This window comes from Peromyscus leucopus, chromosome 15, assembly GCF_004664715.2.
Source record: "Peromyscus leucopus breed LL Stock chromosome 15, UCI_PerLeu_2.1, whole genome shotgun sequence".
Lineage (NCBI taxonomy): Eukaryota > Metazoa > Chordata > Mammalia > Rodentia > Cricetidae > Peromyscus > Peromyscus leucopus.
In genome coordinates, this window is record NC_051076.1 from 29,017,826 (window position 1) to 29,036,206 (window position 18,381).

Consider the following 18,381-nt stretch of genomic DNA (forward strand, 5'->3'; position numbering starts at 1 on the left):
GTAGATCACACTCTTTTGCCCTAACTTATGCAGTGTCATGGCTTAGAAAACTGGCTTTTCTTCTGCTAGGTATATAATGACCAGCGGCAGAACGATGGAATCGACCAAGGAGTTCTTCACGAAGCACAAGTACTTTGGCTTGAAAAAGGAGAACGTGGTCTTCTTTCAGCAGGGAATGCTGCCTGCTATGACTTTTGAGGGGAAAATTATCTTGGAAGAGAAGAACAAGGTCTCTATGGCTCCAGGTTTGTGATCATCTGTATTTAATGGTGACTTATTTTATTAGTAATGGGACAGATTATTAACTTTTGGTTTTCTTTTGAATGTGTTGATTTGGCTGTTAAAAAATATCACCCCCCCCCTTCAAATTGACAGTGATTTAAAAAGTTGAAAATGTCCCATTGATGAAATGGATGGACCCATTTTTACACTTCTTGTGACTATCTGCCCCTGAGCAGCTTTCTGCATATCCATTCTCTTCCTCTGTGTGTGTGTGTGTGTGTGTGTGTGTGTGTGTGTGTGTGTGTGTGTCCTTGGCACAGTTTGTACTGTAGTGAAAACTGGAAAGCATCACTATTTAGTAAGCAGGAGGCTTGGGTGAAGATGTGAGTCAGTGCTAGATTGCTCGCCTTGTGTGCACAAGGTTCTGGGTTCACATGCCAGCATTGAAAAATAAAACAAAACATCCAAATGGCAAGAGGCTAAATGATAGTTTACAAATGACTTCAGTTTAAATCGTGTAGAGATAATTGCTTAGAGACTTTAAATAGCACAGAGAACTCTTGATACATTAAGAGAGTACAATGCAGAATACACTTGGAGTAGGATCACTGGGTTGTATACATGAAGTCAGTATGTGCACATTGCAGTCTGTTGATGGCATTTATTGGAACAGGACAGTGTACTGTTTATACACCACACACAGTGACCTGGAGTGTGAGCTCAACTGTGAGCCCTGCGTCTGTATGAGTCTGTACTTGGAAAAAGACCGAAAGGAATAGACAGTAACCCCGTGACCTTTGCCATGCGCGGGCCTGTATTTCATCTGGATTCCTGTTTGCAAAAGAATATTATTGTTTGTTTGTTTGTTCATTGTTTGTTTTGAGGCAAGGTTGCCTAGGATGGTCTGCAACTCATTATGGAGCTGACAGGACCTTAAACTCCTGATCCTCCTTCTCCTGCTTCCTAAGTGCTGGAATTATGGATATGTGCCACCACACTCTGTTTAGAAGTGTTGAAGATCAAACCCAGAGCATGCTAAGCATGTACTCTACCAACTGAACTGCATTTCCAGTTCCTACAGCTCTCTCTCTAAAAGACTTTACTATTATTCTTAGCTCTGTTATGGGAAGTTGTCTAATTTTTCATTATTGTTTAAGTAATTTACGGTCAAGATTGTTAGAAGAAATATATTAAAACAGTAATGAAAACAGAGAAAAGCTTTTACTTACATTTAGTTTAAATCTTTTTGTGTGTTTATATGTGTGTGTGTGGGGGTGTTTTCGAGACAGGGTTTCTCTGTGTAGTTTTGGTGCCTGCCCTGGATCTCGTTCTGTAGACCAGGCTGGCCTTAAACTCACAGAGATCCGCCTGCCTCTGCCTCCTAAGTGCTAGGATTAAAGGCATGCACCACCACCTCCTGGCTGGTTTAAATCCCAATAGGATTTCATATAACTATGGCTTCTTAATAAATGAAGTAGTATAAAATGCTTAAATATTTTTATTTTGAGATAGTTGAGTTTGTTTGAGATATAAATACAGGGCTGATTTGAATCATAAACATTATTAAACTTAGCATAGTCTGAAATAATCAGTGTTTGATAATTGTTATACTGTACTATATATATAAGGTTTCCTGGATTTACATTAATGATGTTACTCTGCGCATAATTATGCTAAAGTGCTTTGTACTATAACTGTTGACACCTGAACTCAGTGGTTGTTCAGTTCTGTTCTTTTTTTTTTTTTTTTTTTTTTTTTTTTACTTTGTTATGGAAGCCATCCCAGTGTGTAAATATTGAAGTCTTCTGGTTCCCTTCACAGTGGGCCATGGTATGCTACTAGTGGGTTGTTTTATTTTTCAGATGGGAATGGTGGTCTCTACCGGGCTCTTGCAGCCCAAAACATTGTAGAGGACATGGAGCAAAGAGGCATCTGGAGTATTCATGTCTATTGTGTGGATAACATACTGGTAAAAGTGGCGGACCCACGGTTCATTGGATTCTGCATTCAGAAGGGAGCAGACTGTGGGGCAAAGGTAATGTGAGTGGTCTTTCTCTGTCAGTCTTTAAGGTGATCGGAGTGATTTCGAACCATTCATCCTTCTAGCGTATATAAACCGTTGCATTTGTTTCCTTCACGTGACAGCAGTGAAGTTCTAGAAGTAATGCATGCTTATCGTGAGTAAGAATTTAAAGTGTGTGAGGATGAATTTGAATTTTTGAGACAGTGAATGATTGTTATCACTCTACCTGTGATAGACTCATTAATATCGAGCCATGTTCAAGCAGCCTAACCTGTTGTTTCTCCTGCTGGAGTCAGTAAGGGGCGTGTGGAAGAAAGAGCAGGTGTAGACTTGAAAAAGGCATTTAATAAGGGCTTTCAGGATGTTTTGTGAATAAGATAGAAATGATGGCGATTATGATTATGAAAAAAGACATTTAGAGGTAATAAATTACTGCCAGAATGACAATAAACACAGGATGCAGGGTGGTTTGTAGTACTGTCTGAAGTAACGGCTTTAAATGTGTGTGTGTGTGTGTGTGTGATATAGATGAGGCTAGGAATAAGACACTCAGAAGAGAACTTAACATTTCAGAAGATTTAAAAATGGTGATATCAACACTGTTTTGAATGAATAATATTCTCAATAAATAAAGTACAATACAATCATGTTAAATCCCAGAGACTGATGAAATGATTGCAGGGTTTAGATAAGCATGGGAAGATGGTCAAGATACAAGATGTAACACAGGTTCATGTAACATAATGTCCTCCAGAGCCATCTGTTTTGGCACAAATGACAGGAGGCTTTTTTTTTTTTTTTTTTTAATGTATGACTCACTACTATCATGGTGTATATATGGATAGCATTTGCTCTATTCACCCACTGGAGGGTATCTAGGTTGATCCTATGTCTTAGCTGTTGTGAGCAATGCAGCAATAACCCAGGAATGCAGGGATAACCTTGAAATGCTGACTTCAGTTCTTCTGTACCTGTGCTCAGTGGCGGCATAGCTGGAGCACATGATGAAGATATTTTTGGTTTTTATGAGAAATTTCAGGTTGCCTTGCATAGCTTCTGTTTAGAATTTATGTTCCCACCAACAGTGTGTAAGAGTTTCCTTTTCTAGGTCCTGGAGAGATAGCTAGTGGTTATGAGCACTTGCTGTTATTCCAGAGGACCTGGGTTCAGTTCCCAGAACCCACATATCTGTTCACAATTATCTGTGACTCCAGTTCCTGGGGATCCAGTGCCCTCCTCTGGCCTCTTTGGGTACTGCATACATACATGCCAGCAAAACATCATAAACATAAAATAAAATAGATTTTTTTTAAAGTTACCTTTTCTATATATCCTCACTGACACTTTTTTTTATTTGATGATATCCATTTTAACTGGGATGACCATAAAGTAATAACAAAGTGGTGTAAATGCTAATGACCCCAATTTGATCATTACATTTATATATATGTTTATTGAATTATACTGTATTGTATAAACACATACAATCATAATAATTAAAAATGAAACAATAAATTGAAAAAGTAGAGCATTTCAAATTGTAGTAAGAATGAATGAGGAAACTGGCTAAGTAAAGCTCATCTCCCCTTAAAAATCATGCCCAAATCGCTCCCAAATGGACACACATTAAATATAAATGTTAAACCATAAAGATGTTAAAATGTAGAATGTGTGTATGATTTTGATGTAAAAGTAGAACCTGTGCTCTGACGAAAAGAAAGTGAATCAAGTATGAACTGAAATGTCTGTTAAAAATGAAACTTCAAGAGACACACCATAATCTTTGGTTAGAGATTTTCTATTATAAAAAAATGTAATTTCTCACCACATTAGTCTAAAATATAATAAAAAGTCATATTCAGAGGCTGAAGTCCTCAATTTTAGCAAAACAAGTGTTGAGAGGTTATAGCGATAGGTCTAATAAGACATTTTCTTTTTTGAGACCCGGTGTTGCTGTTAGCCAAGGCTTCGTTTCCTAAGGGGCTGGAATTATAGGCAAAGAACCACACAAGACTCTAGCTCTACAGAGAATAATTGACTTAGTTCATCTGTTTAAGGCATCTGTCTAATCAAATACCAGTAGCACATGCTGTGTGTTTTAATAGCTACTGAATTGTAATGGAAACATAGCATATTGGATGTAAGTCGCTCCCAAGATTAAAAACCATCAAAGCAAAACAGTGCAGTTCTGACTTTGTTCCACTTGGTGTCACTCTTCTTTCTGAAATAGAAACGTAATCTTTACTGCTGTATGCTTCAGAGTCACTGGAGACCAGAGTAGACTAGAAGAGGCATCAGAGATGACCTCCTTAGCCCACTTGATCAGACACTTTCTGAGTCCCAGATGAAGGGTCCTTAACGGTGTCTGCAGAAGCAGGACTAGACTTCCTGTCTCCCAACTCTTTCTCTCACTTCCATTGGACAGGCCCATGTGGAGAATAGTCCTGTGCTTCCTGGCAGCTCAGAAACTGCAAACTGGTGTGCTGACTTTTGTGAGTGCACTGTTTACAGAGAGATGTGAGTGCCACCTCTCCATTAGCTGTGGCTGCTGCCTACGCCCAGCTGTGGTCTTCTACAGACTCACCACCTAGTTTTGGGTCTGTCATTTAAGATTATAATCATTCAGTAAACAGAAAAGAATTCAAAAGGAACCAAGCTAAGACTAGGTTGACATATTTAAAATGTTTTCGAAATGCTAACAAATACTGTTTACCCTAGCTTTGTTTTTGAGATGTAAGTTCACCTGATTTCCAGGTGCTGGGGTTGTAGATATCTCCTCCTCCTTCTCCTTCTGCTCTTCTTCCTCCTCCTCCTCCTCCTATTCCTCCTTCTTCCTCTTCCTCCTCCTTTTTTTAAATAAGACAATTAAGGTATTAAAATATATTTTGACACATTCTTTTGTTATTTTTTTATTATTTTAAACAGTTTTTAAGTTTAAATATATTTTGATTATATTCCTCCCCTCCCCCAAGTCCTTTCAGATCCTCTCTTCCATACACACTCAACTTTAAGTTCTTTCTAAAACAAACAAACAAAAGCCAAAATCAAGAAAACAAAATAAAATACCACCCAAAAAGAATACAAAGAAACCATTCAACCTGAAACCAAATACCACCCCCCCATTAAAAAAAAATCCCTGTGAAATCCATTATATGTTGGTCAACTATTCTGAGCATGAGTATCAACCCTGTAGTGGTTGATATAACCAGTGTCACTCTGTTGGAGAAAACTGATTTTCCCTCTTCCAGCTGGTATAAATGACAGGACAGTTCAGTTGATAACCTTTACCCTAGTGGCTAGGTTTTCATTAATTAATTCATTCATTCATCCATTCACTTATTCACTTTTTACAATTAAAACAAAATGAAATAAAACCAAAGCTGTCACACTGAAGTTGAATAAGACAAACCAACAGAAGGAAAAGGGCCCAAGAGAAGGCACAGGAATCAGAGACCCACTTGTTTGCACACTCAGGAATCTCGTAAAAACACTAAACTGGAAGCCATAATGTATATGCAGAGGTCCTAGTGCAGACCCATGCAAGCTCTGTGCATGCTGCTTCAGTCTCTGTGAGTTCCTATGAGCTTTGAGCATGTTGATCTAGAAGGCTTTGTTTTCCTGGTGTCCTCATCCCCTCTGGCTCTTATACTTCTGCCTCCTCTTCCACGGGGTTGCCTGAGCTGAGGGGAGGGATCTGATGGAAACATCTCATTTATGGCTGGGTGTCCCACAGTCTCTCACTCTCTGCATAATGTCTACCTGTGGGTCTCTATATTTGTTCCCATATGGTGCAGGAGGAAGCTTCTCTGATGATGGCTGAGCAAGACACTGGTCTACGAGTATAGCAGATTATCATTAGGAGTTATTTTACCACTCCATCTTTTCTCTTTTTTTAGTATTATTTGATGTTACCCTAGGTTCCTGGGCTATCTAATCTCAGAGTCTTGGTCACCCCAGCAGTGTCGATTATGGGTTTCATCTCATGGAGTGTGTCTTCAGTCAAATCAGTTATTGGTTGGTGACTCCCACAAGCTGTGTGCCACCATTATCCCAGCATATGGTAGTAAATTTATTTGCAGTACTTTGTAACTTCTTTCTTTACCTTGATGCATTAAATACTCTTTTTTTGGTTGTTGTTGTTGTTGAGACAGGGTTTCTCTGTGTAGTTTTGGTGCCTGTCCTGGATCTCGCTCTGTAGACCAGGCTGTCAGGAAACTCACAGAAATCTGCTTGGCTCTGCCTCCTGAGTCCTGGGATTAAAGACGTGCGCCGCCGCCGCCGCCGCCGCCCGGCTAAATATTCTTTTATGGAATGACAAACTTGAAGAATGAAGTAGTTTATAAAAAGCACAAATTCCAAAAGATAGGAACCATTTTTAATGGGTACCATTTTTGTGAAGTGATTACAGTAATTACGTTATCTTGGATTCTTGCTTTTCAGAACATTATAAACTATTGATCAGCTCTCTTAATTTTTATACCATAGAATTTTTCAGTAGAATACAACTTCCAATATTATGCAGTTGACAAACACTTAGTTATGTAATTTAGAGTTTTATACGAATAATGTAAACAGTGTAAATGAATATGATTATTTTTGTCTCTCATGGCTGGTTGGGTGTGGCGGATAGTGGTGACTGGAAAGTCCTCTGCCTCATAAGGCATCGATTGGAGAGTAGAGGGAGTGAGGGTGGTGATAGGTTGATTGACAGGAATTACAAACAGGCTTTGATCGCTTTAAATCATGTTGCTGTATGTTTCCTTCTGTTTTAATCTACCTCCTTGGTTAAAACTTTCTTCCCAGTCAGTCCTGTGTCCCTTTCCGGGTGACAAACAGTTTACTACACAGGCACTTACATGTGCAGCCCCCCACCCCCACCCCCTGCCTCTAAATGCTGTGTAAATGAAGTCCTCACTGGTGGCTTTTAGTTCCCCGAGGAGATCGGGACTGGCCCTGTGTATTCTAAGAAGCTTACTGGTAATATTTCATGTAGACTTAGGGTATACTTCCAGATGGGGACAGATTTTTAAACACTCTGCCACACACAGTGTTATAAACAGTGCTGTCAAGTATTATTATTATTATTTTTTTTTTTACGTGATTCTTGGATGGGCTATTCATGCCTTCATCTGGACACTTACTTCATTATAATTAATTAGGTATCACTTTGTAGTCCAGGTGGCCTGATGCTTGCAGCAGTCCCTTCTGCCTCAGCTTCTCAGGTGCTTCTGTCACAGCAGCACAATCCACCACACTCAGTAGGAATTTTGATTTTATGTTAGTGCAATGTGGACTTAGTCCTTAGTTTTCTTCCAGGTATGTGGCTCAGGTCATGTTAAAATTTAGGGTAGTAACATGTCAGGCTCACCTGAGGGATTTTAAGAATTGCATGTTATCTTTGCCCTCGGATTTGATAGATAGACACTCTCCCTCATCTTCTCTATCAGCCTAGAGCCGGTATTCAATGAGCAAATCACTGGCTTTCGGGACATTTAAAGGCTTAGACTCTTGTACTTCAAATGAAATCCAGCATGAAGTTAATAAGTATGGGTAGTCTTCAGACTGAACTGGGAGTGGGAGCCAGGTGATCCATCTATTTCCACCTTCCTGCTTCCTATCCAGGTTTCTGAAAAATAAGGAAAATGCTTAATTGTTGACTGAAAACTCAAGAAACAGAATTCCAGTGAAGCGATGATTTGGGCCGTTTAAAGTGAGCGAGAACGCCTTCCCTGCATCTTTTGTATTTCCCAGGATTCCCAGATACATTAATTTATTTTCTAAGTACTTAAGTGTGATTAAGGATAAATTAAATTAGAAATGCAAGGTATCTGGAGAAACCAGCTCTTCATCTATTTATTCCCTGTCCTGGTTTTTCCCTGAGCCAGATGTAGGTAGCAGTGGTCCCTGTCTTGGTTTCCCCTGGGCTGGATGTAGGTAGTGGTGTTTTTGCTCTGGTTTTGGTTTGTGGTAAGTAGGAAGGACACAATGTCCCTGATTTCTGGTTGGAGAGAAGTCTGTCAAAGAATATAGTATTTTTTAAAAAAGCTAAAGCCTTCTCTTGGATTGAATTTAAAACAACGTAAACAAAATGTAAAGGTGGCCTTTTCATATGGCGTGTCTCCAAAAGAACCATGAATTACATTTCTCCTTTACTGATGTCTGCTTTTGACGGGCAGGTGGTGGAGAAAACAAACCCCACAGAACCAGTTGGAGTGGTTTGCCGAGTGGACGGAGTGTACCAGGTGGTGGAATACAGTGAGATTTCTCTGGCCACAGCTCAGAAACGAAGCTCAGATGGACGCCTGCTGTTCAACGCCGGAAACATCGCCAATCATTTCTTCACTGTGCCATTCCTGAAAGATGTTGTCAAGTATGAACTAAATAGGGACCCGAATTTTTTTTTAACTGTTGTTAATTAGAAACTAGACCTTTGGGGAGGTAGGTAGAAACCCCAAGTCCTGCTCCACAGAAGTCATTTTCCTTCTTGAGGATGAGCGTTCTCAGAGAGAAAACTCTTCACGTGTGACTGCTTTTCGTGAGCTGTGTCAGGTGCTGGGTTTGGGGGGAGGCTGTCCCTGGTGCAGGATCCCCCTGCCTCCCAGAGAGCCTCCTGCCTCTGGTGCTAGGACTGGGGCTGCGCACTGCCACGGCCAGCTGGGCTTTTGTTCAATGTAAAAATCAGTTGAATGTCCTAGGAGGAATCTACTTATATGCTATTTACACATGAGCTGAAACTTCTTAAATGTCTTCACTCGGAAAACCTCAGGGTTACTGGGTGATATACTTGTGCCTGAGTATTTTCAGATTTGCTTTTCTGTTTTAAATTGGAAAATGATCATAACTTCCCCCCTTTATTTCTCAGTGTCTACGAACCTCAGCTGCAGCACCATGTGGCTCAAAAGAAGATTCCATATGTGGATTCCCAGGGGCACTTAATTAAGCCAGACAAGCCAAATGGAATAAAGATGGAAAAATTTGTCTTTGACATCTTCCAGTTTGCAAAGTACGCTTTGACTAGCACCAGGGAGATCAAGTATATGTCTTGAAATGCTGCTTTTTTACTGTTAGCCAAGAAGCCGTGCTCGGGAATCACTTGAGAGTGTCTGTTTCATCCAGACATCTTGATCATTAGTGCATAGTCTAAAGTCATTCTCTAGTCTAAAGCTCCCACGCCAGGTGTGCTGTGGTCTGAGTTGCCTGAAAGCAGAATATTCAAAATAATCAACGGCCACTATCTAGGTCTGTTGCAAAGTCATCAAAGTTGTTTGTTTTTCACTCAGAGACTAAAGAGATTAATATAGTTGACCAGCTTTGTTTAGCATAACTGACGTATAAGTGAGTGTTCAGTGAACTCTTTAGACTATATAAAGACCACATGTTTGATGATACATCTTTTAGAATTTGGCCAATATGAAAATGCAGTGAACAGATTGGTTGTAGAAGATTGTTCTTACACAACCATGTGTCTTCCTTTCCCTTTTCATCCTGTTGTTTTCAGACGGGGTTTGTGTAGGCCAGGCTACTAGCCAGGGTGTGCTTGAACTCCTGATCTTTGTGTCTCTACCTCCTGATGGTTGGGTTATGAGTGAATCTTGTCTACTTCCCACACACTTTACTAATGCCCTTTTTATTTGCCCTCCAAATAGATACTAATGTGATCTTTGTACATTAATTTTTTTTGGTCTTTCTCATCCTAAAATAAGTGTTGTGGAAAGGTGTTTTCATTTTTCAATGGAGAAAAAAGTTCCATTTCTCTTTGGATTAGTGATGAGCACTATTTGTGGTTACTTGGAATTGGCTGAAGAAGCCTAGTCACTGAGTCCCAAAGGCTAGGCATGCTGGGAGGGATCAGAGGCTGTGTGGATGGTTGTATTTCCTATGAATCAAGTCTCTGTGGCTCCACTCCAGGAAGTTTGTGGTATATGAAGTCTTACGGGAAGACGAGTTCTCCCCTCTCAAGAATGCAGACAGTCAGAATGGGAAGGACAACCCGACCACTGCGAGGCATGCCTTGATGTCTCTCCATCACTGCTGGGTCCTCAATGCCGGGGGGCACTTCATAGATGAGAACCGCTCGCGCCTCCCAGCAATTCCCCGGTGAGTCCCTTGCTGTCTGCTTTGGTGTGTATGTACCGCTTTGGACTTCTTCCTCTTCTGCCTGATGAATCCCTAGATCGGTTCTTGTTTATTTACTTATTTTTAAAGTCTCACTGTGTGAGTAATTACTGATGTAAGGTGACCACAGCTTTGCCCATTACAGTGGAAATGTCAGCCTCACATCTCTTTAACAGGAAGCTCCTGAAGAGCTCTCAGTTTTTTGTTTGTTTGTTTTGAGCATCCTCATTGTGTCAGTGAGATAATTTCTACTTAATAATGGTCAGACGATATTTTTGTATGTCATGTGGCTAACGCTATTAGCAACACTGTATCACAGGCAAGGTGCTTAGACACAGACGCTGTTTCTACTGCCCTGGCTATTTTTGAGACCCGCCAGAACTTTCTCACCTCCAGCTTGTCTGCAACGTTCTCTTATAGTGACCTAGAGAAGGTGCCATGAAGGGAAGGGAATGCCCATTACATTCAGTGATACACAAACTTCAGAAACGTTTTGGGTTTCAGAGGGTAAGAAAAACGGTACTTGGAGCTATTCCAATTTTAGATAAAGCACTTTTAACCTAAATCCTTTATCTTAGTCACTGTGAGTTTATAACACTCACTGGCACCTAGAATGTCCCTTTATAGGTCTTTTGTGGTTTTGTACTTAGGTGAATTCTTTTGCCATTTAGTTTTTGTTCTTCAGAGGTAAAATGCTTGCTGCATGCACCACAGTGTTAGGAAGCTCAGACACTGGCCCACTGGGCAGTGGAGGGCACTGTCCATGACAGATTCATAGAAGGAATGGTGCCGGCTGGCTGTGAGTCAAGGCCACTTACAGCAGGCTCTGCCTTGTCAGTAAGCGTACTCTGTGACACGTCACATTATTCTCATGCTCATCTTTGGTTATTGAGTTTGGTTTTTTAATTTAATTTTTTTTAACTGTTTATAGTGCCAAATTTATGATTTACCATAAGGGCATGCCATTTGGTTAAGTATATTTTGCAGCTCCACTTCATTGTTATTATTTGTCACCATTCCCATTAATGCTTATTTATTCCTACATAGCAGTGCTACCAATGGAAAGTCTGAGACCATCACAGCTGATGTCAATCACAAGTAAATATACCAGCCTGCCTGCAATGCATGGTGATGGGGCTGTGCTTCTCTCCATACTAACTGGCATCGTAGTTTAGTGTTCTTCTGTCTTTTGGGCTTCTGGAGGGAGGATGATTGACGCTCTGGTGTGGGTGCGCTGCTTTCCTGGTGGCAGGTATCTATCTGGATAACACTAACTCAGAATTGGTGCATGCAGGAAGTGGGGAGCATGCTTTACTAAAGAATCTGAGCACGGGTGTTTGAGCCCATAGTGACAAGTTTACAGGTGTTGGGATCCAGGGCAGGTTACAGGCAGGGAGAACAAAGTTGGATTCTAGTATATCCCTTGTAGGATAAGCTAGATGAAAATAGCATTTTGTGATGAGTTTTACTGAATTCAATATATATGCTCTCAATATGGAGGTTGACTGCTCCTGACATTCAACAGCTTCTAATATGGAGAAGACATCTTTTATTTTATTTGCACATTTTTTTTGGCTCTGTTATTGTTTTGAGAAAGGGTCTTGGTTTGTAGCCAAGGCTGGCCTTGAACTCTATTCTCCTGTCTGCCTTCAATTGCTGGGATTATGACCACATACCACCATGTGTGGCTAGGGTCACTGTGTTTTCATCATTGTGAGTTATTTTGATTCTAAAGCATGTATATTTTCTTCTATGTTGGCAGTCCATTTTATAGCTAGAAATAGTATAACCTTTCTCATCTGCCCTTGAAAAGATTTTTTTATTGTTTTTGTATTATTTTTGCCATTATCTTTATAGCTAAAAGGTCAGCTAATATTTTGGCTGCCCTTTAAAAGTTACTGGGTTTAGAGGTTGGAGAAAAGACTCAGTGGCTAAGAGCAATGGTTATTCTTGCAAAGAACCTGGATTTCAATTCTCAGCACCTACAAGGCAGTACACAACTATCTGTAACTCCAGTTCCAGGAGATCTTAGACCTCCTGGGCTCCATGGATGCTGAGCACCAGGAATGCACATGGTACACAGACATACATGCAGACGAACTACCTGTACACATAAAATGCAAATTAAAAAATACATTTAAAAGTTACACTGGATTTGGTTTGAATTTTAAGATTTTCAGGTAATTTGGAACAAGGTCTAGGGCAACGAATCTGGAGGTGGAAATTGTCTCAGAAATAGAGCCATTCTTGATGACACTTTCCATCCATGTGCCTTTTGTCAGGCTACTCGTTGTTCAGCGGGCAAGGCCTGTGAGCACTGTGTCTCTGGGGCCCTGTAGACAAGAAAGGGATCTCATTTTATAGATCTGTCTGTCTTCTTCCAGGAGTCGTAGATAACTGTTGCCACTTACACCATGGGAGCTGGGGCACAGAGCCTTTTATCATTTTCTATTGAATCCATTATTTTTAATATGTAGACAGACTACTTTTATAATTTAGGAAATATGCCTTTGACTCTGAGTTTCCTTATTGAACCATAACATTACCTTAAAAATGCAACAGTTTTTTAATGATATAGCTAAAAGCAACATTATTCTATTGTTTATTAAGATCCTGAATCATTCTTATTTGGATTGTTTTCTTTAGTATTTCTTTCTTTCTTTTTTTTTTTTTTTTTTAATTTTGAGACAGGATTTCTCTGTGTAGCATTGCCTGTCCTGAAACTCGCTTTGTAGACCAGGCTGTCCTCGAACTCACAGAGATCTGCTTGTCTCTGCTGGAGTGCTGGAATTAAAGCCATGCGCCACCATGCCTGGCTCTTTAGTGTTTCTTCCCATTGCCTTTTTTTGTACAATAATCAAACCAAATGACATCATGGACTCTGTGTGTAAGTAGCAGGATGCGGGGCATTGGAACAGGCCATAGGTGCCTTGGGTGCATTCAGCTGAGGGAAAGACTGGCCTCCAGCTGGCCTTAGAAACTCTGATTTTATTGATGTTACCACAGTTTGAGAACTCATTCTTTCTTGGAAGAGGAGAGAGCTTTAGCTTGAGGATTCAGAGAGGTTGGGTTTTGTGTGTACTGTCTACTGTTGCTGACTATTTTCTGTTTCTAAGAGAGAAGCTCTTGCTCTACAGCCCTTGTTTGTTGGCTTTAAACTCCTAGTGATCTACTTTCCTCAGCCTCTTCAAGTACTGGGATTATAGGCATGTTCCATACGGCTGGCTGGTTGGCTGGCTCCCTCCCTCCCTCCCTCCCTCCCTCCCTCCCTGCCTCCCTCCCTCCCTCCTTTTTATAAAATTAAAATATACTTACATGATTTTCCTCTTTCCTTTCCCTTCAACCCCTCCCACATCCCACATCCCCCCATTTGGTTTCTCTCATAATCATGGCTTCTTGTTAATGTGTGTATGTAAATAGCTAAATCTGTAAATACAACCTGCTCTGTCCCAGTCTGTTTAGCGTCACGTGTATGTCAATGACTTCAGGGCGGACCTCTTGTTATTAGATAACCAGTTAGAGGGCTCATCCTCGGGGGAGACTATTTCTGCTCTCAGCATTCCTTTGTTGCCTGTAGTTTTTGTTCTAGGGGTGGGGTCAGGTGAGATTTCTCCCTTTCATGTTAGCATGTTTACTGGTACTGTTCTTCAGCTCTTGTTTAGGCAGCCATATTGTTGAGGGATCACGCGTGCAGCTCCCTGTCATTTCTAGCCCACGCTGTTGAGGACTCATGCGTGCACTTCCCTGTCCTTTGTAGGAGATGCACTCTCACAGCAGTTCTCCTGTTTGGCTCTTATGGTCTTTCTGCCCCCTCTTCTGAGGTGTTCCTTTGGTGGTGGAGTTTTATTGTAACGTCTTAATTGAGGCAGGGCACTCCATGATCATGTTTTCTCTGTATTTTGACCAGTTGTATCCTGTAATGCCTTCCTTCTGTTGCACAGAGAGCTTTGGTGAGGGACGAGAGCTATACTTATCTGTGAATACAGGATAGATATTTAGAATATAGCTAGGAATTATGGTGGTTTAGTAAAATGGTGGTAGTTACTCCTCCTCCAAGGTTCATGTCTTCACTATCCCTGGATGATTGGCTGCTTTTCCAGTACCAGGTATAATTTACCCTGTTAAGTGGACTATCAGTCCAGTTAGAGAACTACTGATTACCATCAAGAGTGCCATTATCACACCCTTATGTAGTCCAGGCTGGCCTTGAACTTCTGATTTCCTCCTGCCTTCACCTCCTGAGTGCTGGGACTACAAGCATGCAGCACCGTGCTTGATTTATGCAGTGTTGCCATTGAACCCAGAACCTCATGCATGGTAGGCGAGCAGTCTACCAGCTGAGCTGCATTCTGAACCTGCTGTTGGCAAGATTCTTGAGATAACAAATAACTCAGCTCTCCAAGGACTGACTATAAGGAAAACACTATTGACTTATGGCAGATTATCTAGAAATTCAGAATTCCAAATGTCTAGATATCACATTGTGACCTAGAATTGATAGATGATGACTTTGTCCTTGACTTTGCCTTGACACTTTCTTTATTACTATTACTATTACTATTATTATTATTATTATTATTAACTTTATTTTATTTTTCTATTATCAACTTGATATGGTACAAATTCTTAACCTAATAGTGAAATGTTTCACTGAAAGCTTGCCCAGTGATTGAGTAAAACCAAAACTTATTATAAGCCACAGTCATCCTAGGGTCCCCCCTGCTATGTAGCCTCCCTGGTTCTGTGGGTTGCAGTCTGATTATTCTTTGCTTTATATCTAGTATCCACTTATGAGTGAGTACATACCATGTTTACCCTTCTGGATTTTGAAGTATTAAGGCACTTTGTCCCTTAATACTTTAAAGGAGACTTTTGATAGCATAAGTATTTTGAGACATATTAATAAATCCACTGAGCAAATAGATTGTATAAGAAAATCTTGTCCTTATCATTGAACAAGGAATGAAATGTTTTCTATCCATGCTGTCCAGTTTGGTTGTCATTACCTACTTGTGGCTCCTGAGCACTTGAAATGTGATTATTATAACTGATAACTGAAGGTTGAAATTCTAACTAATTTGAACATTTTCATTTTAAGTAGCGCTGTGGGCACTGTGTGGACAGTGCAGCTCTAGAGTACTTGTCAATCAACATTAGGATCTGACTTGCAAGTTTGTGCTGTGTGAGAATTAAAATAAACGTGAAGGATTCAAGAGACCTGGCATGGGCCTGGCACACAGTGTATGTCTAATCAATAGTCCCTTTTTTATGAACTTTCTGAAATTGGAGATGAGATTGTGTAAGAGGGCAGTATATAAAGAGCCGGAAGTGGTTCTAGGTACTTGGCCAGGTAATTTGTGTCTGATCATGAGAATGTGTTCACCTTTGGGGAATTTAGTGGAGACTAGGGTCCAGGGTGGGCTCCGTTCTTTAACTAGAATTTTGTTACTTGCAAGCTTCTCAAAGGAAAGCTATGGTCTTTATTCTCATACTAGCAAGTAACATGGGAAGCAGAATCTTACCATGCATATGTATTTTTTCTTAGCTTGAAAGATGCCAACGATGTGCCAATCCAGTGTGAAATCTCTCCTCTCGTCTCCTATGCTGGAGAAGTAAGTTTGCCTCACTTCCCTTCTGTTCTGTTACACAGTACTGTGTATCTCCAGATAGCTAAATGTTTGCACCAGCAAGAAGTGCAGAGTATCTGAAAAGGTGGATATGTTGATTAGCTCATGTGGATCATGCCACAGTATATACCTGTGAATATGTATTATTATTTACCAGTTGAAAGTAAACTCTACAAAGGCAGGGATTGCTTTAGGTTGCAGGAGTTGTTTCAGAGGATGCACTGTTTTCCTGAGGAGCTCCTCCAGGAGTGAGCAGGAGGAGCTGTGTCTGTTCTGAATTCTTGATAACTTCTGCTGTGTCTGTCTTCTCTACCAGTGGTTCTCAGCCTGTGGGTCACGACCCCTTTGGGGGTTGTATATCAGATACTTACATTACGATTTATAACAGTAGAAAGATTACGTTTATGTGGTCGGGGGATCACCACAACGTGAGGTGTATTAAAGGGTCGCAGCATTAAGAATGAACTAGTGCCATTAGCAGAAGTCTGTAATGTATAGTATGTTTTACCTGCCCATTAACCTCTGTAGGCTTTTAAAAATGAAATGTATTTTATAATCAGTGGGCTGCCTTTTTAAATTCAATATAAGTTTTCCCCCCCAGATATCTGTCTGCTTTGTTCATACACTTAGCACTGACATCGTACAGACCTGTGGAGTTAAGTGCCCTGCTGTTCTGGTTACATACATTTTCCTGGAGTTTCTTATTATTTACTTTAGTAGCAGGGATAGCTATTTTGCTTAGAAAATTAACTGTTTTTACTGATGGTTGTGGGAATGAATGATTAGCATCCTACTAAATGTAGAAATCGCTTTATAATCCCTTGGCTAGTATGTTCTGGGCTCTGGGTTTCATACCAGTGAAAAACAAAACAAAACGAAACAACACAAACCAAAAAGAAAGAAATGTGAATAACTTTTATTTGGTATTTATCTTATGCTTCCATAAATCAGTTATCAAGTCTAGTCTACAAAATCTGTGGCGTGGACTTTAAATTTTTCTCTCCAACCAACTTTTGGCATTCACACTTGAAATCTTTAGTGCACCCACCAGGCCAGTGTTGTGGGACAAAGACCTGCTTATAGCAAGCTTTCTTTTGGGTATTTAAGCTCTCAAATCATAACTTGGAGACTCATTAGTTAGGGATGCTCGGCCTTATCTTATGCATGTCCCACTGACTTTACAACCTAATTGACCCTGTTTCCCTTCATCTGTGTTTTGCCTGGGACTTTTTACCTTCCTTTCACTCTGCATGTTCTACTTTCACTGCTTCCTCGGTGCCTGGCTGGCCCTGGGCATCTCCCTCTTCCGCTCTCGTTCTCTTCTCCCTCTTTCTTAGATTCCTCCTCCTACTTATTCTCTCTGCCCACCAACCCCGCCTATCCCTCTACTGCCTAGCTATTGGCCGTTCAGCTTTTTATTAGACCAATCAGATACCTTAGGCAGGCAAAGTAAAACAGCAACACATCTTTACATAGTTAAACAAATGCAACATGGACAAACATAACACATCTTTACATAGTTAAAGTAATATTCTGCAACATAGACAAATATAACTCATCTTTATGTAGTTAAAGTAATGTTCTGCAACACCTGCTACTTTTCTGACTGCTTCATTTCAATCCTTCTTTCAGGGGCTAGAAGGTTATGTGGCAGATAAAGAGTTCCATGCACCTTTAATCATCGATGAGAATGGAGTTCATGAGCTGGTGAAGAATGGCATATGAATCCTACAGTGAGCTCTGCCCCATAGGGAATCTTTGTTTTTGATAGACCAACTGTGAACCTGTGGGACCTCCCTCTCCTGGAAAACTGAAGTTTGGACATTCATAGAGTTTCATTTTGCTTGCTGGTGTCTGATAGACAATACAAACTTCCCAGATGTCTGAACTTCAGACAGCATTGTCATGATTCTCAACTCATTGAAGGTCTTATTTATATTTTCTAACTATATAAGTTCTTCCAAGCCAAGACTCACATTGGCTATCCAGGAAGCTTCCTCAGCTTGACTCTGTTTGGGATGTTGAGCATGACTTCATTTGGAGCTGGAGGCATTTGTTTTTGAAGTTGTACATAGTGATAACAAGTCATTGTACATTTCAAAAGGTTTCTATGGTACTAAAATTTTGTTTTATTTTATCAAGCATTAAAGTTTTTTAAGAAAATAACTGGACAACAAAATAAAATTATCTTCTTGTCTCTGGAGAGTTATTTGTACCTTGAGAAAATTTTATTAGCAAAACACAAAACTTGGGAGAACTTTCAAGATAATGCATAAAAACAAACAGATGCAGTCACAGCTTTGTGCAGCAGGTAGCTGACTTTGGATGTTGTCTTCTGTCACTTTACCGTTTCTCTCTACTAAAGATGTTCCCCCCAGCCCACTGGAAAGAGCA

General features: G+C 40.4%; 1 protein-coding gene across 3 annotated transcripts in view; it reads left to right on the plus strand.

Moving 5' to 3' along the window:
- Window positions 1–18,175, plus strand: part of Uap1 (UDP-N-acetylglucosamine pyrophosphorylase 1) — a 41,589-nt gene extending 23,414 nt beyond the window's left edge. Inside the window, exons 4-11 of one of the 3 annotated variants that reach the window (XM_028864343.2) lie at window positions 70–245; window positions 2,085–2,257; window positions 8,422–8,615; window positions 9,108–9,248; window positions 10,154–10,342; window positions 11,411–11,458; window positions 15,906–15,972; window positions 17,620–18,175. In XM_028864343.2, the coding sequence (XP_028720176.1) occupies window positions 70–245; window positions 2,085–2,257; window positions 8,422–8,615; window positions 9,108–9,248; window positions 10,154–10,342; window positions 11,411–11,458; window positions 15,906–15,972; window positions 17,620–17,712 (1,081 nt within the window). In that variant the 3' untranslated portion in view covers window positions 17,713–18,175. Of the gene's footprint in view, window positions 1–69; window positions 246–2,084; window positions 2,258–8,421; window positions 8,616–9,107; window positions 9,249–10,153; window positions 10,343–11,407; window positions 11,459–15,905; window positions 15,973–17,619 lie in introns of all 3 variants that reach the window. The other 2 variants (XM_028864345.2, XM_037211283.1) reach the window with 2 other exon arrangements.
- Window positions 18,176–18,381: the final 206 nt, after the last annotated feature.